This window comes from Bos indicus x Bos taurus, chromosome 16, assembly GCF_003369695.1.
Source record: "Bos indicus x Bos taurus breed Angus x Brahman F1 hybrid chromosome 16, Bos_hybrid_MaternalHap_v2.0, whole genome shotgun sequence".
Classification (NCBI taxonomy): Eukaryota; Metazoa; Chordata; class Mammalia; order Artiodactyla; family Bovidae; genus Bos; species Bos indicus x Bos taurus.
In genome coordinates this window covers 76,664,487-76,685,955 of record NC_040091.1, presented here as the reverse complement: position 1 = coordinate 76,685,955, position 21,469 = coordinate 76,664,487, and the positions used below count along the sequence as shown (strand labels likewise).

At 42.4% G+C, this 21,469-nt stretch overlaps 1 protein-coding gene across 1 annotated transcript; it reads left to right on the top strand.

Annotated features, from left to right (window-relative positions):
- The first annotated feature begins 6 nt into the window (after positions 1–6).
- Positions 7–21,058, top strand: ATP6V1G3 (ATPase H+ transporting V1 subunit G3). Its single transcript, XM_027565792.1, has 3 exons — positions 7–167; positions 11,377–11,477; positions 20,845–21,058. The coding sequence occupies exons 1-3, from the start codon at positions 86–88 to the stop codon at positions 21,016–21,018; spliced, it is 357 nt and encodes a 118-aa protein (XP_027421593.1). The 5' UTR covers positions 7–85; the 3' UTR covers positions 21,019–21,058.
- The last annotated feature ends 411 nt before the right edge of the window (positions 21,059–21,469 follow it).

Sequence of the window (21,469 nt, the reverse complement as noted above, 5' to 3'; positions counted from 1 at the left end):
GTGAGCTCTGAGCTGATTTCTCTAAGGACAAACAGAGCCAGCCCTTCCCAGAGTCGCAGAAGCTGCCTGACCTGCAGCCGCTGCCATGACCAGCCAGTCACAGGGGATCCACCAGCTCCTTCAGGCAGAGAAGAGAGCCAAGGACAAGCTCGAGGAAGCCAAGAAGAGTAAGTCTCTTCCATTCCGTCTGATATGTCCGGGGCAAGAGACACAGGGTCCATCCCTGGGTCGGGAAGATCCCTGGGAGTAAGATACAGCAACCCACTCCAGTATTCTCGGCTGGAGAATCCCATGGACAGAGGAGCCTGGTGGGCTCCAGTCCATGGGGTCGCAGAGAGACGCGACTGAGCACGTGCCTTCTCTGTCACAAAATGGGATGAGGGGAGTGCAGCAGGGTGGGCGCGCACAGATCTCGGGGCGGGGGAGATGCCGATGAAATCCTGGTCCCACCATGCTCCCTGGGAGAGGCTGGCCGCTTCCCAGAAACTACCCACGTGTCTGTGTCCCATCACTGTAGTGGGGATGGGCTTCTCGGCTCAGATCTTTAGGACCGGTCACGACCTAAGGGGGATGGTTAAGGGCACTGAAGTCACGGAGGCTTAAGCTTTGCCTCTGAGCTTCCTCCACGGCGCTACAGCTCAGAGTCTCAATACTGTGCCATGGTTCCGAGACGGACAACCAGGAACTCCCTGGCCGTCCCGGGGCTCAGCCCTTGGTTGGGGAACTAAGATCTCACGAGTTCTGGGGCATGACCAAGAAGAAAAAAAAAAAAAAGGACGACTTCCAGACTGAATCTACTTAATAGGGGGTGAATTTCCGCAAGTGACTTATCCTCTGTAAGCTTTGGTTTCTGTTCCTGTAAAATTGTGATCATAACAGCTCATGGCTCATTCTCCTCCCTCTCTGGATGGCTTTTCATTTCCAATGTTCAAAAATTTTTGTTTGTTGGTTAGTCGCTTCAGTCATATCTGACTCTTTGTGACCCCATGGACCGTAACCCACCAGACTCCTCTGTCCATGGGATTCTCCAGGCATGAACACTGCAGTGGGTTGCCATTCCTTTCTCCAGGGGGATGTTCCTGACCCAGGGGTCAAACCCGCACTGGGTCTCTGGGTCTTTTGCTTCTCCTGCATTGTCAGGGGGAGTCTTTACCACTGAGACATCTTTAAAAATATTTCCACTTAATTCTCATTTGCTAACGTTCTTGCTATTTAGTCATGCATCTGCTTAATTACATGTAGGATATCCTCATTAAACCTGTATCTCCTTCCTCTTCTCTTCGCTATTCACAACAACCATATGAATTAGGTATTACTATTATTTCCATTTCATGTATGTGGAAACTGAGAGTCCATAATTTGCCATAATATTTTTTGAAAAATAGAAAAATTCATCCAGGTACCATGATTGAAGCATATCTTGTTTACTCCTCACACCAACTTATTTTGCAAAAAGGAGAACATGACCCCGAGAGAAATCATGCTGGTTGCTCAAGGTCACAGAGGATAAATTGTAGAGACAGACCTGGATGGGGTCTGAGTCCCCAGGCACAGTCTTCACGGTACAAAATGTACTTGATTTCTATAATGAATGAACTAACATTGAAGATCTCTGACCCACTCGGGTTCCCTGATCTCTTTTTCGCACTCCTGCATTTCCAATCACATCGCCACTTAATCTGTCACAGAGAGGGTCACTACCTTCCTCCTAATTACACGCCCTGTCCTTGCGGCAATTAGAGTCTAAGTCCTGCAGATTACGATAGAGTCTTAAAACCATTGCTTATACATGAAGTGATAGGAAGAGGGTGGGTCTGGCTTCAATATGCTCAATGCAAGGCAGGACACTGCCATGAGAGAGAGAGACAGAGAGAGGGAGAGGGAGGGAGTGGGAGGGAGGGAGACAGAGAGACAGACAGAGGGAGAGACAGACAGAGAGAGACAGAGAGAGGGAGAGGGAGGGAGTGGGAGGGAGAGGGAGAGAGGGAGGCAAGGTCAGGCACCTCTCAGTCCCTGGGGGTTTTCGACCACAGGTAAAATAATTTTCCTTTCTTAAGATAAATTGATTTCCTGAGCACTCAGCCATGTGGGCACCAACAACAAAGAGAGAAAAAGCCCCGTGGAGGAGCTGGAAGAGGAAAGGAGGCTGAGAGCCAGTGAGGTCAGCCTGACCCACCTCTCCACTCCTGTTTCTGCAGGAGACCCAGCCGGGACTGGCCTGCTGGTGTGTGGTTAGGGTGCCACACTTCCAGTGCAGGGGGCGTGGGTTCCAGCCTTGGTCAGGGAACCAAAAATAAAATTCTTTAAAAAAAAAAAGTTTAACTAAAAATAAAATTTTTAAAAACATGACCAAGGATAGCAAAATGGTATAAATGCGGAGCAACTGTTTGGAAAACAAAGTTGCCCAGGACTTGCTGGCTGAAACAGTGTAGAAAATCTGCTTATCTTTTATTCAAGTTTCTTTACCACATTTAAACTTTCCAGAACAGAAGACCAGCTTATTTAAGACTTAATAATTATGTTACCTTTGCTTTCCCTTGTAGAAGAAACAAAACAATAATCAAATACACAAACAATATTATCAATAAACAATAAGGCCCTACTGTGTAGCACAGAAAGCTATATTCAGTACCCTATAATAAACATAATGGAAAAGAATATTTTTAAAAAGAATGTATATGTGTGTATAACTGAATCACTTTCCTGTTCAGCAGAAATCAATACAACATTGTAAATCACCTATCCTTCAATTAAAAAAAAATGACAAATCAAAAAATAAAATAAAGAATATCATCATAGGATCCAAATGTTTTTTACCAATTATTTCTCATTTTTCAATGTCATTAGAGAAGCCTAATGATCATGCAAGTTGTTTGGAGGTGAGAACCACTCTAAAGGATCTAACCTCAGATTTCATAATAAAGATAAAAGCCAAACCTCTTTTCCTTTCCTCTAGTAAACATGCTGCCTTTGGGCAATCATCCCTCAGAAGTCAGTACTGGAAAATCCATACCGTATTCTTCTTATGCAAAATGTTAATTTTGTTTACCAGTCACTTAAAGTATTTGTGTACTTTTTTTTTCTTACTCTTTGTTCAGAAGTAGTCAAGCAAATATCAGTCAGTAATAGTAAATACTCTGACCTTAAAAACCATTTTGGAAAATGTTTGTGGATGTTTTTTCAACCAATAACCTCTGCTCTCTGCACACACACAATTTTTTTTTAATTTACTTATTTTTTGATTGAAGGATAAACGCTTTACAGAATTTTGTTTTCTGTCAAACCGCAACATGAATCAGCCACAGGTGTACATAATATCCCCTCCCTTTTGAACCTCCCTCCCATCTCCCTCCCCACCCCACCCCTCTGGGCTGATACAGAGGCCCTGTTTGTGCACTCAGCTTTTTAAGCGAATATTTGTTTGTCTGTCTGGCTGCAGCAGGGGTTGGCCGTGGCATGTGGGACCTCCCATGTTCGTGGCAGCAAGTCGGCTCTAGCGTCCTGACCAGGGATCAAAGCTGGGCCCTGCATTGACAGCACAGAGCCTTAGCTCCTGGGCCACCAGGGGAGTCCCCGCCCCCCACTTTATAAAGGGTATCTGTCTTCTTCCTCAAAGAGCATGGGCCCTGAGGACGGTTTTCACTGGATAAGGCCGGTTTTCTTGCTCAGCTATAACTGAGCATTGTATTCCCTTCACAAACAGGCCAAGGTACCCTGGATAGCTTGTCTTGTATTTCACTGTTCTTTTATTTCATTCATTTATTTATTCAGTTCAATTGCATCTTTGATCAGAATTAGAATAAAAAATTCAAGGTACTATTATCAACAGGAGGAATAAGGACTTGTGTCTTTGGAAATATGATTTTTTTACTTTAAGCTTGACGTTTTATAAGAGCACTATTTATCTCACTGGAGAAGGCAGTGGCATCCCACTCCAGTACTCTTGCCTGGAAAATCCCATGGACGGAGGAGCCTGGTGGGCTGCAGTCCATGGGGTCGCTAAGAGTCGGACACGACTGAGCGACTTCACTTTCACTTTTCACTTTCATGCATTGGAGAAGGAAATGGCAACCCACTCCAGTGTTCTTGCCTGGAGAATCCCAGGGAGGAGGGAGCCTGGTGGGCTGCCGTCTATGGGGTCACACAGAGTCGGACACGACTGAAGTGACTTAGCAGCATTTATCTCACTTACACGCATTGCAGACTCAGAGATGGAGACATCTGTAAGGATGGTAACCAGACAGTGTGGGCTGAGCCTTGGGCAGGCGGGGTGGTGTTGGGCAGGTCCATGTTCCATGAAGTCCCACTGAACTACACTTTACGAGTATGTGACTGCTCAGTCGTGTCTGACTCTTAAAGATCCCACGGACTGTAGCCCACCAGGCTCCTCTGTCCATGGGATTCTCCAGACAAGAATACTGGAGTGGGTTGTGATGCCCTCCTCCAGGGGAATGATACTTTTGCAAAATAAATAATTTAAATATTTCTACTTCTTCCTTAGATAACACATCAGCGAGTACAATAATACAGACTTGTTCAGATGGCTTGCCATGAGTTTTTCTGTAATTGCTTATTTGTTTTCTCAGTATACAGATATTCCAAATTTATTTCAACAAGCATCTTGACTTAATCATTTTTTTCATGATGCAAGTGAGTGTTCTGATTTAGGGAGACATGAATTCTACTTAACTAATAAAACAAAAAATGTTGCAGTAGAAATTCATGGCCCTGTTTTGCATGTTTTGTAAGCTTGTAAATGCTTCCTTTTACTTTATAGTCCACAGACTAATGGGGTATTTGTAAGTATATTGGACTTTGATATCTTCGAGTGGGTCGTGTTAAAATAATAACCATACAACATTTTCATCTATTAAAAACATTTGGTTATATTCCATCTAGGATCTACATAAAACTACATATTATATATATATATATATATATATATATTTTAACAAGGAAAGAACAAGTTAAAGGAAAAGTAAAGGAATTACAAGCAGGCAGAGGAATGAAAGGAGACGTGACGACCAGCAGAGAAGCAGCACTCCGGCAGTCACAGGCCCCGGTAGAGAAACGCTGCTTTGCTTTCTGGGTTGCTTACTACTGTTTGCGGTAGGTGAGCAGAATCGGCGTTCTTTGAACCAGCATGGTTATATCATAATATTAACAACCCTCTCAAAGCCAGGAGAGATTTTTTTTCTCTCCTTCTATGTGGTAGAGCTTCCCAGGTGGCACGGTGGTAAAGAATCTGCCTGCCAAAGCAGGTTTGATCCCTTAGAGAAGGAAACGGCAACCCACCCCAGTATTCTTGCCTGGGAAAGCCCATGGACAGAGGAACCTGGTGGGCTTCAGTCCCTGGGGTCACACACACACACGGTAAAACAATAAAAATGTTATTAGTAACAGATAGAAATCTCCAAACACTCCCGAAGTGCCCTTTCTGTTTATACCAAATCAAGGTGACCCCTGCTCTGTTTATGCCTTTTTTTTTTTTTTTTAATTTGGATACTTACTCTTTCTACCACACTCAACTACCTGACTTTGCTTCCACTGCTCAGCAAATGTTGTTTCTCTGAGCCTTAGCTTCCCAGGACTCCTGTATCCAGTCACCCCACACAGGGTGGCTGACAGCAACAGAAATGTGTTAACCTCCAGGTCTGGCGGCCAGAGTCCAGACACAAGCTGCTGGGGGTGGGGGCAGTCCTTTCTCAAGGGTCTCGGGGAGGACCTTTGCCCCGCTTGTCTCCCAGCTTCTGCTGATGGTCAGCAGCCCTTGCCTTCCCGTGGCCGGGAGCCGTGTCCTTCTAAGGTGCCTCTGCAATCAGGCGGCCGTCGCTGTGTGTCTGCTCTGTGTCCCTAGGCCTCTGTGTCCAAACTCCCTCTCCTTTCTTGTTTTCTAGGTTTTGTTTTTGATGTGAGCCCCTTTTAAGTCTTTACTGAGTTTGTTACAATATGATTTCTGTTGTTTTTTCTGGGGGGGGGCGTGCGGCATGAGGCCTGTGAGATCTGAGCGCCCCAACTAGAGATGAAACCTGCAGCCCTGCCTTGGAAGGCACAGTGCTGACCACTGGGCCACAGGGAAGCCTCTCCTCTCCTTGTAAGGATGCCAGTCGTAGATAGAGGGCGCATCTTAATCCAGCATGACCTCATCTCAACGTGATTACATCCACAAAACCCTTCTTTCCAAGAGAGGTCACATTCGCAGGTACCAAGTGTAAACAGACTTTTGAGATGTGTAAACACAATCCAACATCTGCTGGTTGTCAGCTTCACTTGACAGTCCTGTGTCCTTATCTTCTTTGTCTGTTTTTGTATGCCTCGAACTTCTGTATGCCTTGAATCTACATTTTAAAAATTCCCTTTGCTCTGGAAACTCTAATCAAAACTTTGTCCCTCCAGCTCCGTCAGAGTTCCCTCTTGTCAAAACCAGCAAAGTTGCTAAACCCAACTAATGAACAATCTCAGTCACAACTGAATTCTTCTTTCATCTCTGAAACCCTCCCTTTACTGGCCTCCGCAACCCTGCTCTCAGGCTTGAATTTCTGTCATTTTGCCAGTCTCTAGAGTGGGGGCCCCACCTGGGACGTGTCCTCTTCCGTATCCACAGACGCTTCCTAAGAGATTACATCTAATTCTGTGACTTTAAATCTTGGCTCTGTGCTGATAATTCTCAAATTTTACGTCTCCAGCCTGGCCTGTTTCCCTGATCTCAAGATTTATATAAACATCAGCCTTCTCCCGATCTCCGCTAGATGTTTACTGGGTGTCACAGTTAAACTGCCCGCTTGACTTTGCCCCAGAATAAAATGTTGGAGCCAGCATGGGCTCACGTGTCCCTCCCGTTTATTCCTCAACTCTCTTCAAAGGATATGTAACTCCTTGCTAATTAATTCCACGGCTGCTTTGCTATTTCCGCTCATTGTAGACATTTGTCTGAACCATTGCAGTAAGTTTCAGACCCATCTTCCTGCTTCTCCCTTGCCCCTACAATCTGTTTTCGTCACACCAGCTAAAGAAATTCGTGTAAACCAGAAGTAGTAGAACGCCACATCTTGGCTAAAAACCCTTTGCGGCTTTAGCATCTCAAGGACCCAAATCTTTACCCTCCTCGTGAGCTCTCTGTGCCCTGGCTTCTGCTGCCTCTCTGACGTCATCTAACACTCACCCGTTCTGCTCTCTCTGACCTGAGGCCCGCCAAGAGGAGGCCTGTACTGTTCCTTCAACAGGTCAAGTAGCGTTCCCGCTCAGGGTCTTCGTGTCTACTATTCCCTCTGCCTGGAATGCTCTTCCCGTTCAGGTATTTGCATGGCCAATAATATTTCTCGAGGTCCCTGCTCATGTATCTCATCCTCTGAGAGGCTTGCCTTGTCTGTTAGCACCCACCCCTCTCGCTGACCCTTAGGTGCCTTTGCTCTCCTGCATGGTACTCGTCGTCTTTGCCGGATTATATCCTCACTGTCTCTTTTCTGTTTCTGCCTCCCCCATCACATTACACAGATCTGCTTGTGGCTTTCGCTGCTGTATCAACAAGACCCAGAAGAGTGGGCGACACAGCGGACAGACAGTAGTCCTGGTGGGCTAAACGTCTCTTATTTCCACTCCAGGGAACGTGTGTTGGCCACCTTGTTGGTTTTGGTTTTGTTTGTTTGTTTGTTTTTATATTGGAGTATAGTTGATTAACAATGCTGTGCTAGCTTCAGGTATAAAGCAAAGCGATTCAGTTATATCTATACAAGCGTCCATTCTTGTTCAAATTATTTTCCCATTTAGATTATTACAGAACACTTTTTTTTAACTTTTTACTTTTTAATTGGGGTATAGCAAATTAACAATGCAATAGTTTCCAAGTGAACAGTGAAGAGACTCAGCCATCCATGTACATGTATCCATTCCCCCCCGAACTCCCCTCCCATGAAGGCTGCCACATAACATTGAGCAGAGTTCCCTGTGCTGTACAGCAGGTCCTTGCTGGGTATCATTTCAAATATAGCAGTGTGGACATGTCCATCCCACTCTCCCAACCTCTTCCTCCCACCCTTTGCTCCTGGTAACCCTAAATTAGTTCTCTAAGTCTGTGAATGTTCCTGTTTTGTAAATAAGTCACTAGTATCAATTTTTTAGATTCTGCATTTAAGCGATATCTTTGGCTACTTGTCTTTCTGAAGGTGGTGTAATTTTAAAATTGGGAAACCTCCTGCACAGAGACCCCAGCAAGAGGTTAACAGGAGCAGATCTGAGGCGCTCATTTTGCTTCGCCTCCGATGAGACAGCCGGCCTGAGGCTCCCCACTTCTTGCCCTGGATGCAATCAGGCGGAACATATGCCGGCTCTCCCGGCAGCAGCTGCCCAGTCCTTCCAGAAAACTGCCGTGCAAGCAGCCATCTCCCCGCGGCTCTCCTCTTTAATTGAATGAGAACCAGCGGGTGACCGGTGCCACGCGGGGGAATCAGACGCACTCTCGCTTGTCGCTGTGGGATGGAGCTAGTGTGTGGCCTCTTAAGTGGAGTCCTGGATGCTTCTGGGGGCAGGGCGCTTGGAGAGCTTCTTACTAGCATCATTTCTATGTGCTAGAGTCATGACTCTGAGACCAGTATTTTCACCTAAGATGCAATTAACATAGAGAGTCATGACGTTTCATGTGCTAGATTGGATAAAACCGGATCCTGCAACCCATCACTATGTATCCTGCAATCTACCCTAAGAAAATGTTGCCACACCTTAAATACATTTTTCTCCTAATGTCAGTCATGAGCAGTGATAAGAAAGTGGGCTGGGGATCCCAGAAGAGCCTACCTTGCCCACATATCATCTATTTGTTCTATAGATGATCCATGTCCAATTGCCACCAAATGGCTAGAACTATAGAGAATGGAAAAAGTCTGTAGATGCAAAATGGGGAGGAGTGTTAATTAAGCATTGCGGTGAATGTTCCAGTAAGCCTCAAGCCTTAGAAGAGCAGTCATGTTCAGGAGGCCTTGGCTTTTACAGAGAATTTAGAAGAAAGTATCTGTTCTGAAGGAGGTCTGCTCAGTCCCACTCAGGTGAAACAGTCAGACACATTTCAATTTATAACTCAGAGACTCTCTTTATTCCATCTGTATACAGTGAGTACCAAAGCAGCTTGTATATCATGGGAAGAGAAATTTACAAACCATTTACACTCAAATACACCAAAGGTACATAAAGCCAAGTAAAGCACGTCCCTAGATGAGAGATAAAAGTTTATGTTAAGATTTTCTTTTAATAAAATGTTTGAAAAATAAAATAACATAAAAATTCTTTTATGCTACTTAATGAGAACATGGTTATTAACTTACTTCTTTTGAAGTATCATTGGCTTACAGTGCTGTGTTAGTTTCAGTATATACATATGTGTATACATATATATACACATACATAGACACACACACATATATGTATACATGTGTACACATGGGCTTCCCTGGTGGCTCAGGTGGTTAAGAATCCACCTGCAGTGCGGGAGACCTGGGTTCCATCCCTGGGTTGGGAAGATCCCCTGGAGAAGGGAAAGGCTACCCACTCCAGTATTCTGGCCTGGAGAATACCATGGACTGTATAGTCCATGAGGTCAAAAAGAATCTGACATGACTGAGTGACTTTGACAATCAAAATATATACACACACATATATATCTGTGTACAGATCTATATACATATATATATTCTTTTGCAGATGATTTTCCCTGATATGTTATTAGAAAATATTGAATATAGTTTCTTATGCTATACAGCTCTTGTTGTTTATATTAATATATTTATATATTTGTATATTTGTATATGTTGCTGTTGTTTAGTTCCTAACTTGTGTCTGACTCTGCGACCCTGTGGACTGTAGCCCATCAGGATTATCCTGCTGTCCATAGGATTTCCAGGCAAGGATACTGAAGTGGGTTGCCATTTCCTTCTCCAGGGGATCTTCCCCACCCAGAGATCAAACCCATGTCTCCTGCATTGCAGGTGGATTCTTTACCACTGAACCGCCTGGGAAGCCCATATTTATATTTAGTAGTGCATATGTGTTAGTCCCAAACTCCTAACTTATCCCTCTCCCCCACTGGCCCCTTTGGTAAACATAAGTTTGTTTTCTATGTCTGAGAATACACTTATTTAGTTCAAAGTCTACACCATAGAGGGCTTCCCAGGTGGCACAGGTGGTAAAGAACGGGCCAATGCAGGAGGTGTAAGAGGCATGGGTTCCATCCCTGTGTACGGAAGATCCCCTGGAGGAGGATCCCATCCCAGTATCCTTGCCCGGAAAAATCCATGGACAGAGGATCCTGGCGGGCTTACAGTCCACACGGTCACAAAGAGTCAGATACGACGGAAGCAACTTCGCAGGCACCCACCACACGGTAAACAAACCCTTGACAAAAACCATCAACAAAAGCTTAAGAGACATTACCAGAGAAAAAGAAATATGCTGTTGGATGAGCAAAAGGATAAAGGTATGTAACTGAAATAGGCAACAGATTTGGGGAAAAGTTAATTTTAACACAGTTCAGGATTTCTTCAAAGTTTTAAAGCTCACGAAGCATGAGTATCTGAAGGCGGTGGGTGGTGAGCGACTAGCAGAGACAACTGTTTCTCTGTAACCCCCAAACTTCCTCTGGCTGTCAAAGTCACGGGCTTACCTAATGATCTCCACAGCTCCGTGCTAGTCTGAAACTTTGATCTTCGTTGCTGTCTGCTGGCTTAAGGCTTACACCTTTGCTCTTAATAAAAGAAAAGAGAGCTACTTAACTAAATCTCCTCACCATTAAAAACAATTGCTTTTACAATCACTTTCAAGTCCCCCTCAGAGAAAGCTGCTACAAAAAATATCTACTTTGATGTGTTGTGGGGCTTAATCAGACTTTCTAGAGTCAACAAACTGGAAGAGAAAAATCCAATAAAATACTTTGAAAAAAAATTGTGAGTCGGTTTGATAGAGTCTGAGTAGCATGTTTGTGCACTTGGAGATCTGCCAGTATTAAATAGAATCCAGTTGGTATGGACTGAAGGATTCCTGGCAGCAAATCAGGACAGAAAATCTGACCAAATGATGTCTGCTCGAGTCAGTGACAACTAAAGTCTGTTCCCTGGCTGGTACCGCTGTGAGTAAATGGGCGGGTATTTTATTGAAACATGGACTTGTGAAAGAACGTTGTCATGTCCCTGTTCTAAAGAATCCAATTGAAAAAAATCAGGGATTTTTCAATATCTATCATTTTTTAATAAAGGGTGTCATCCTAGAAAGAAAAAAAAATAAAAAAGCTTAAAGAAAATGTAAGACCACATCCACAGTTTTAAAAGTCAAGTTGAAAATTCCAGATGTGTTGGAAAGAAATATCACTCCTTCAGTACCCCTGTTAATTTTCAGGAAAAGTCAGGCGACTGCGCCAAGCTAAGGAGGAAGCGATGGCGGAAACTGATCAGTACAGAATGCAGCGAGATGAGGAGTTTCGACAGAAACAGGCGAAGGTGGGTATGAGAGTCAGCACCAGGGTTTGTGCAGCGTAGACTCTAAGGCATGAATGTATTCATTACTAATAAGATATTGATCCTCCTAAGTGTCACGCACAACATTGTTGTTGTTTAGTTGGAAGCCATGTCTGACTCTTTTGCCACCCCATGGACTGTAGCCCTCCAGGCTCCTCTGTCTATGGGATTTCCCAGGCAAGAATACTGGAGTGGGTTGCCATTTCCTCCTCCAGGGGATCTTCCCCACCCAGGGATCGAACCTGCGTCTCCTGTATTGGCCAGTGGATTTGTCACTGATGAGCCACGAGGGAAGTCCGCCATGCATGATACCAGGAGAGAAAAATACACGGGACACAGCAAATAGAGTTCAACCAAGGCTAAATATGGGGCTTCCCTGGTAGCTCAGCTGGTAAAGAATTTGCCTGCAACGCAGGAAACCCTGGTTTGATTCCTGGGTCAGCAAGATCTGCTGGAGAAGGGATAGGCTACCCACTCCAGTGTTCTTGGGCTTCCCTGGTGGCTCAGCTGATAAAGAATCTGCCTGCAATGCGGGAGACCTGAGTTAGAAAGATCCCCTGGAAAAGGGAAAGGCCACCCACTCCAGTATTCTGGCCTGGAGAATCCCATGGACATGGAATGAGTCCCAAAGAGTTGGACACAACTGACCAAGTTTCACTTCACTTCAAGGCTGAATATCAAATAAAATCACTTTTTTTAAAAAAGACTTTTTGATATGGATGGACCATTTTTAAAGTCTTTATTGAATGTGTCACAATATTGCTTCTGTTTGATGTTTTGGGCTTTTGGCCCTGAGGCATGTAGGGTCTTAGCTCCCAAACCAGGGATCAAACCCATACCCCCTGCCTTGGAAGACGGAATCCTAATCACTTGATCTCCAGGAAAGTCCCTCAAACAAATGTTACAAAATTACTGATTTTACATTTTCACTTCTGAGGCCTTTGGATTTGTCAGAGAAAGTGTCAATCAGTAGTTATTATCTAACACAGTTTAGGTTAAAAATCATCTTCTCAAATATACAAGTGAATGGAATTGGTTAAAGCATCATTCCTGCTATAGATTATCGACTAATACATTTAAGTAAGAAAAAAAATCAGAGAACATTTTTTTTTCTTGTTGCTGTCTATTAACGTTTACTGGTAGAATCAATAAAAAGTGTTGCACAGTGTTTACAATGAGCTTGTTAGGCCAAATTTCCTCTGGTGAACTCAAGATTTACAAATGATCCATGTAGACGTTGTTGTAAATGGCTGAAAAGTCTTCTGGTTTTTCCTTATGATTTCCTTTTCAATTGGCTGACTTCATTCAACAAATCTTTTACTAAACATTAAGAAGTGCTTTTTCCTACACTAGTATTTTTAAAATATCTGCAGTTTACAGTAAAAAATATAAGCACATGAATTTTTCTGCGCCTACTGCAGCACAGACTAAAAGAAACGATTAAGTTCCATGTGCCATAACTACAGTTTGTATGTTTTCTTTTTGCCTCAGCAAAATTATAAATAAAGCTCTGTGTAGAAGCTGGACATTGCAAGATGAACTACAAGCAGTTTGTAAATCTCTCTGTTTACAGCTTTAATTTTAGTGGCAGTTGGTACAGAACTCATGTAGGATTAGGTACATTAGATCCCACAGTAGGAAAAACTTTTCCAAGGGGCTATTTCTTAAAATAAAATGTCCTTTCTAGAATAAAGTGGGCAACTTAGCAAAAGCAACTCCTTCTTATCAAAATTCAGAAAAAGAACTCATAAGATTCCAAAAACACACATGCATATATCCCCTCCATGACTGGCCCCTGGGAATCTTCCCAACATCAGCTCTGAAAATGGTATGCACTTACTTTTTACTCTGAACTGCAAATATTCATCAAATGCTAGGGTAGGAAACAGCATTGCTTTATATTTTCATGAAGGATTTATAGAGTGAAGCCAGCTAGTTGAAAAGGAAATCATAAGGAAATACCAGAAGGCTTGTTAGCAATAGACAACAATATCTACTTTGGCCACTTGTAACTTTTTTTGTCTCTACTTGCCCTGTTCTAGCCATATGTCTCCTCATTTTCCCCCAGGAGAACTAAGTCGGCAGCTGCCACCGGGCCTTTGCATATGCTATGTCCATTCCGTGGTTCTTCTTTAATACACATTCACCTCTCCTTGATCTCTGTGTCGGTGTTAGCTCTTCTTACTGATCACCTTGTCTAAAATAATGTCTCTGGTAAAAAAAAAATATATATATAGTCAGAGCATTTATCACTACTGGATATATTATATATTAAAAAAAATTTTTTTTTGCTTACTGTTTATCTTTCCTTCTGGACTGTGAGCCAAAGTGATGGGTCTTTGTTTTCTTCTCTGTTGCCTTTGGTATTAGAATAGCGTCTGCTCCTCCAGAAGCATCCAACAAGTATTCACTGCACGAATGAATAACTAAGCATCTCTTCCATGGGCATCTTTTTCTTTTTGAGTTCTGTCATGCGTCTGTATACGCTCAGTCACATCTGACTCTCTGTGGCTTCATGAACTGTAGCCCCCCAGGCTCCTCTGTCAATGGAACGTTCTCAGCAAGAATACTGCAGTGGGTTGCCATTTCCCTCTCCAAGGGATCTTCCTGACCCAGAGACTGAATCTGCACCTCCTGCGTTGGCTGGCAGATTCTTTACCTCTGTGCCACCTGGGAAGCCCATGACGTATTAGGATCCCCCCCGCCCCCCGCCAAAAAAAATAACCATTCTTGATGCCAATCAGCTTTTCTGATCCTGTGTGGGACATTTCTAACATATGCATTACTATTTTTTTTAAGTAATTACAAAACTGACCATCATTTTAGAAAGTAGCTGGGTTTACTCCCTTGAAATATTATTTCTCCAGAAGAATCTCCTACAGTATAAATCTGGCTCGGGATATTTATTCTCTGCATCAGAGAGTCATTAAAACTCCTCATGGCTCTCATAATTAGAGCTCTAAGCCAATTTTACAGCTATTTGATCAAAAGCTCACACAGAAAGGTCAGCATGTTTAGACCTCTGTTACCTCAAGTATATTGCAAACCACAAGCACGGATCTTCTCTCCTGGCATGACCCCCGTATGTCAGAAAGAGAGCTAGTCCGCTAAAGCTCACCATCATTAACCCAGGGCATGTAGGAGGTCTGGGAGGAGACCCAAGAAACCAGCTCTCCGCCTGCCGCTGGGGTTGCACCTTGCTGCTCCTTTTGGGGGTTGCTTTTTAGCTCTTGTTAATGTACTTCCCAATTCCCCTGACTCATCAAGAGAAACAAGTACCCCAGTGTGGGCTGTATATCAACGAATGTCTTTACAACAAAGATTTACTGACTCCTTGCTTTTTTCTTATTCCTTGTTTGACTTTATCGCTTGCTAAAATTTCATACCACTCAGCAAGGAAAAGGACCAAACTAGTGAAACATGCAACAGCTTGGATGATTCTAGAAAGATGCTACACTGAGAGAAAGAAGTGAAGACGCAAGTCGCTCAGTCGTGTCTGTCTCTTCGTGATCCCAGGGACTGTAGCCTGCCAGGCTCCTTCTCCTCTCCAGGCCAGGATGTTGGATCCCCTGTCTCCAGGGGATCATCCCAATCTAGGGACTGAACCCAGGTCTTCTACCTTGCAGGTGGATTCTTTACCATTTGAGCCCCCGGGGAAGCCCTCTGAGCCACAAGGGAGTGAGCCATCATTTATACTGTATGATTTTATATGAACACAAAATATATATTCTATTCCATTTATACGATATACTCAAAAGACAAATCTCTAGTGATACTGTTACTTCAGCCATCCTGCAGGACTTTGGAAAAGTTCTACAAAATAGCATCTTCTAATGAGGAAAATAGTAGATTGCTACCATGGAAATACGAAGCACTGTTAATGCCAATGAACGGTGGACTGACCATGCATCTAAACAGAAGACCCAAAAACAAGTGCCTGGTCATACTGAAGACTTGTATATCTTCAATATTCCTGAATTCATGTCCTGAAAGTGTTTTTGTTTCCTTGAAGCAGCTACAAATTGAGAATGCAAAGCTGTGTGCAGGAACTGAGCCTCTGTTGCCCTTAAACTGAAGCACAGCTTACAAAGAACTGTGTTTAATGTTGAAGGGTTTCACCAGCACTGTGGGTCCTAAGCTGTAAAGCTACCACATCAGTGTCAACACTGAAGGTTTGCAAATTCACATGGAGAAGTCCTTCCATGGCAGCCTTGGACCCAGTGCACGGCTACGTATCACATGGTTACCCACTTCTATTTTATATAGTGTCCCAGTCATTCAAACAGCAGGCTTCAACCAGCAAGAGCGATCGAGCACAGGTAATAAGTCTTCTGTAACACCTGGCGATCCACTCACTGTCTGCTCTTCAACCTACATATTGAGCATCTATTATGTGCCTGACAGCGTTTGAGGCACTTCACCTCATCAGTGGCTGAGCTAACCCTTACCCTGGTCCTTTCAGAGCTCGAATTCTTTCATGTAACTCCTGTGTGGCTTAAATCAGCACTGTCTTCAGATACAAATGGAATTCTTCCCAAGGAAGACCATTTAAAATGGTCTATGGGAACTTCCCTGGTGGCCCAGTGGTTGAGACTTCACCTTCCAATGCAGGGGGATCGGGTACAATCTCTGGTTGGGGATCTAAGATCCCACAAGCCTCACGCAGAAAAAAATAAAAAACAACAACATAAAACAGAAGCAATACTGTAATAAGTCAATAAAGACATTTAAAATTGTCCACATTAAATTCATGTTGATGTATGGCAGAAACCATCACAATACTCTAAAGCAATTATCCTCCAATTAAAAACAAAATTTTTAAAACTATAAAAAATCTTCAAAAAAATAAAATAAAGTGGTCCGTAGTGAATCAAGGTATCATATTGTCCAGGAAATACTGCAGAAACTCAAATTATTGTGGATCAAATAAACTTAGAAATAATATTCAGTTCAGTTCAGTTCAGTTCAGTTGCTCAGTTGTGTCCGACTCTTTGCGACCCCATGAATTGCAGCACGCCAGGCCTCCCTGTGCATCACCAACTCCCGGAGTTCACTCAGACTCACGTCTATCGAGTCAGTGATGCCATCCAGCCATCTCATCCTCTGTTGTCCCCTTCTCCTCCTGCCCCCAATCCCTCCCAGCATCAGAGTCTTTTCCAATGAGTCAACTCTTCGCATGAGGTGGCCAAAGTACTGGAGTTTCAGCTTTAGCATCATTCCTTCCAAAGAAATCCCAGGGCTGATCTCCTTCGGAATGGACTGGTTGGATCTCCTTGCAGTCCATGGGACTCTCAAGAGTCTTCTCCAACACCACAGTTCAAAAGCATCAATTCTTTGGCACTCAGCCTTCTTCACAATCCAACTCTCACATCCATACATGACCACAGGAAAGACCATAGCCTTGACTAGACGGACCTTTGTTGGCAAAGTAATGTCTCTGCTTTTGAATATGCTATCTAGGTTGGTCATAACTTTCCTTCCAAGGAGTAAGCGTCTTTTAATTTCATGGCTGCAATCACCATCTGCAGTGATTTTGGAGCCCCCCAAAATAAAGTCTGACACAGTTTCCACTGTTTTCCCATCTATTTCCCATGAAGTGATGGGACCAGATACCATGATCTTAGTTTTCTGAATGTTGAGCTTTAAGCCAACTTTTTCACTCTCCACTTTCACTTTCATCAAGAGGCTTTTGAGTTCCTCTTCATTTTCTGCCATAAGGGTGGTGTCATCTGCATATCTGAGGTTATTGATATTTCTCCCAGCAATCTTGATTCTAGCTTGTGCTTCTTCTAGCCCAGCGTTTCTCATGATGTACTCTGCACATAAGTTAAATAAGCAGGGTGACAATATACAGCCTTGACGTACTTCTTTTCCTATTTGGAACCAGTCTGTTGTTCCATGTCCAGTTCTAACTGTTGCTTCCTGACCTGCATACAGATTTCTCAAGAGGCAGGTCAGGTGGTCTGGTATTCCCATCTCTCTCAGAATTTTCCACAGTTTATTGTGATCCACACAGTCGCTTTACTATTATTAGTAGTAAAGTAAATAATACTTTACTAATAAGTATTTCAGCCAGGATAAAATACAGGACTTTGGGTTATTAAAAGGGTATTCCAACATTTCTGAAAGCTTAAAATGGATTATACTAATTTTAAAGTGCAAGCAACACCGTGATAAATCATAATTATTACTAATGTTTACTGTCCATCCTACAGGAAATCAGTCCTGGGTGTTCATTGGAAGGACTGATGTTGAAGCTGAAACTCCAATTCTTTGGCCACCTGATGCGAAGAGCTGACTCATTTGAAAAGACCCTGATGCTGGGAAAGATTGAAGGCAGGAGGAGAAGGGGATGACAGAGGATGAGATGGTTGGGTGGCATCACTGACTCAATAGACATGGGTTTGGGTGGACTCCGGGAGTTGGTGATGGACAGGGAGGCCTGGCATGCTGCGGTTCATGGGGTCGCAAAGAGCCGGACACAACTGAGCGACTGAACTAACTGACTGATTACTTGCTCAGTGCTAAGCTTCTGTGCTAAATACACCTTCATAACAAACATCTTCAAAAAATTATCATATTGTCTTAACAAAGCACATTAAGAATACACCTAAGGCTGGTAGCTGTCATCTGTCATCCTATACCTACACTGTCAAAAAAGATGGTCGTTCTCAGGTAGCTACCAAGCACTTGAAGTGCAACTAGTCCAAATGAAGATATTCTATAAACAAAATACACGCCAGGTTACAGGAACTTGTTCTTCAATCATTCAGTCATGTCTGACTCTGCGACCTCATGGACTGCAGCACCTCAGTCTTCCCTGTCCTTCACTATCTCCCAAAGTTTGCTGAAATTTGTGTCCATTGAATCAGTGATACCATCTCTCTCATCCTCTGTCGTCCCCTTCTCCTCCTGCCTTTAATCTTTCCCAGCATCAGGGTCTTTTCCAATGAGTCAGCTCTTCACATCAGGTGACCAAATGATTGGAGCTGCAGCTTCAGCACCAGTCTTTCTAATGAATATTCAGGACTGATTTCCTCTAGGATTAACTGGTTGGATCTCCTTGCTGTCCAACAAACTCTCAAGAGTCTTCTCCAGCCCCACAGTTCGAAAGCGCAAATTCTTTGGCACTCAGCCTTCTTGATGGTCCAACTCTCACATCCATGCATGACTACCGGAAAAACCATAGCTTTGACTAGATGGACCTTTTTCAGCAAAGTGATGGCTTTGCTTTTTAATACATTGCCTGGGTGTGTCATGACAAACAATAATGCAATAATTTTACATTTTATATTAAAATAATAGCATAGCTATATTGGGCTAAGTACATATATTGTTCAAGCTAATTTTTCCAATTTTTTAAATACAATTCTAGAAAATTTAAAATGACATTTATGGCTCACTTTGAGGCTATTACACTTTGCACTCATAATCTGGTTGACTTTTTACAACAAACCCATCAAATGGGTGATGTTACCCTCATTTAAAAAATAAAGATTCTAAGGCTGAGATGAAAATTTCCAAAGTCTAATGGGACAGCTGCAGTAATCCAGCCTAATAATAACTATTTTAATACTTCTCCAAAGAAAAGTAGGTAATATTGTAGTTTCATAACTGTGTGTCTTTTAAATTTTTCACTACTTAAGACATTGAATTTAGTAACAGTAATTTTTTTTTGAGTTTGGTATAAAATCCAATATTGGATGTAAAGGAAATTTTTAATTTTGGTGGAACTACTTTGGTAAGTAGTTTTCTATTATTTTTCAACATCTTTGTAGCAAAAGGAAAATTTCATCCACATGTCTGTGCTTCTTGTGTGCTCACTTATCAAAAGGTTATTTTATAAAAGCTATTTGATGTCTTAGAAGCTATATCACTTCAAAATGATTTTGTTTGAACTAGAAAGACCCAGTTGCCTGAACTGTAAACAGAAAAGAACTTGAACCTGATGCCTCAGTGACATTTGATTTCAAGTCTGGGAACCAGAAAGATCATTCGGATCCTAGAATTTAGAACAGTCTAACAACCTTGAGGTAGAAGGCAATCATTAGTGGAGTCTCCTGCTAAATTAAATGCATGCTTTCCCCAAACACTCAGGGAAGAGGAAAACAAACACACAAAAACCAGCTGTATTGCCTTCACAACTCCCTGCTCAAGAAAGGCTGAGTTTACAGAGGAGACCAATTAGGAGCTGACTGTTGGCTTTAGCAAAGGATAATCGTACAAATCCTACAAATCTAACTCCGCTGGTAAAATTATCTTTTTGCTTTTTCATACTATTCATGGAAATTGTATTTCAATCATACCATTACTTGACAGAGAAGCTGAGAGAGAGAGGAGACGATAGGAAATACTGGTGATCACTGTTAGTGAAAAGACAATCAGCAAGATAAGTGGCACTGAGTCTAAAACCGCAATGGGACTCAGCCAACAAGTCCAGGGCTTCATCTTACACTGGGGTTAATTTCTGGTCAACCCACGCCAGGTTGAAACTACTGAAGTCAAAAATGCATTGAATATACCCACTCTACCCATGGGCTTCCCAGGTGGCTCACTGTTAAAAAAAAATCCTACATCAATGCAGGAGACATGGGTTCAGTCTCTGCGTTGGGAAGATCTTCTGGAGGAGGAAATGACAACCAACTCCAGTATCCTTGTCAGGAGAATCCCATGAATTGAAGAATCTCGTAGGCTATGGTCCATAGCGTTGCAGAGAGTTGGACATGACTGAGTGTCTGAACACACACAATAAATGATATATCTGGGCTTGTGAAGGCATCTTATGGGGCATATTGTGGCTGTATATTCCTAAAAAAACAGATTTAAAGAGTCTAGATAATTTATTTTAAAAATTCACAAACCAATTATTTGCTCTTTTAAGACCAGCAATAATGGGTTTAATGATGTCTTTCAACTTTATTTGCCAGACTTATAATTCAGAAAGTAAGACACAGGAACTCTGTGGAAACTATCATAAATACATGAAAAAAAAACTTCTGAGCATGGTATTAATATAATGATTGTGAACTTGCCCTCAATTTGTACTGTGTGAAGGTCAACTTAGAAGTCACCTGCTGTGACCAGCTTCCTTTTTTTTTTAATAGTTGATTTACAATACAGCTTCAGTTGTACAGGATAGTGATTCAGCTTTGACCTTTTGTGCAGATTATATATTTTTTAGAAAAGTCTATCGATCCCACTCACAGCATTGGTGACCTTATCCATTCTCTGAAAAAATTCTGTAAAAATAATGCATAATGCAAATGATAATCCAAACTGAATATAACTTACAAAACAAGTAAATTTTAATATGATGTACAGTGTAGTGAATTCTGTTTTATTTTGGTAGATAATGGGCTCTCAGAGTAATGTCTTAGAAGAAATAGAAGTTCAAACCCTAGGGAAGATAAAAGAACTGAATGCAAGCTACAGCATGTCCATGGAAGGTGTGATCAATGAGCTTTTAAGCATCGTCTGTGACGTGAAACCGGAAATCCATGTGAACTACAGAATCACCGCCTAAATGTGCATCTGATTGCTCAATAAATAGTGTTTCCATGCCACCTGGTTGTTTATGGCTTCCTGTTTATATTAAGAGATTTGAAATGTACATCTTACATTTACTACACATCTACAGATTCTCATGTGACGTAATTCACACATGAATACTGAATTTAAAAGCAAACCAACAAAAAGTTGCCATAGCGTTCCTGGTAATAGGTGTGACCTTCTCTTCTAATTTGGACTAAGCCAAGAATGCAGAGTTAACATGTTTTTGACACATGAGCAAAAGCATGGATTTGGCCATTTTTAGCGGGTGTGGGTTTTTTGTTTTTCTGATTTCGTCCCCTCTTTATCAGCTTAGAAAATGTGTTCTTAGTTGTGGTTGTTGAAAGGTCATTTTTAAGGGAGATAGAATCATGACTCTAATATTGGTATAAAATTATTATATGTTAAGGATTTTATTTAACTCA

What these genes read in the sequence shown, in the direction of transcription:
- ATP6V1G3 (XM_027565792.1), top strand. Translation starts at nt 86, where the DNA reads ATGACCAGCCAGTCACAGGGGATCCACCAGCTCCTTCAGGCAGAGAAG. An exon ending in GCTCGAGGAAGCCAAGAAGA is followed by an intron (nt 168 to 11,376) that starts GTAAGTCTCTTC and finishes GTTAATTTTCAG; the next exon opens with GAAAAGTCAGGCGACTGCGC. An exon ending in TTCGACAGAAACAGGCGAAG is followed by an intron (nt 11,478 to 20,844) that starts GTGGGTATGAGA and finishes TTATTTTGGTAG; the next exon opens with ATAATGGGCTCTCAGAGTAA.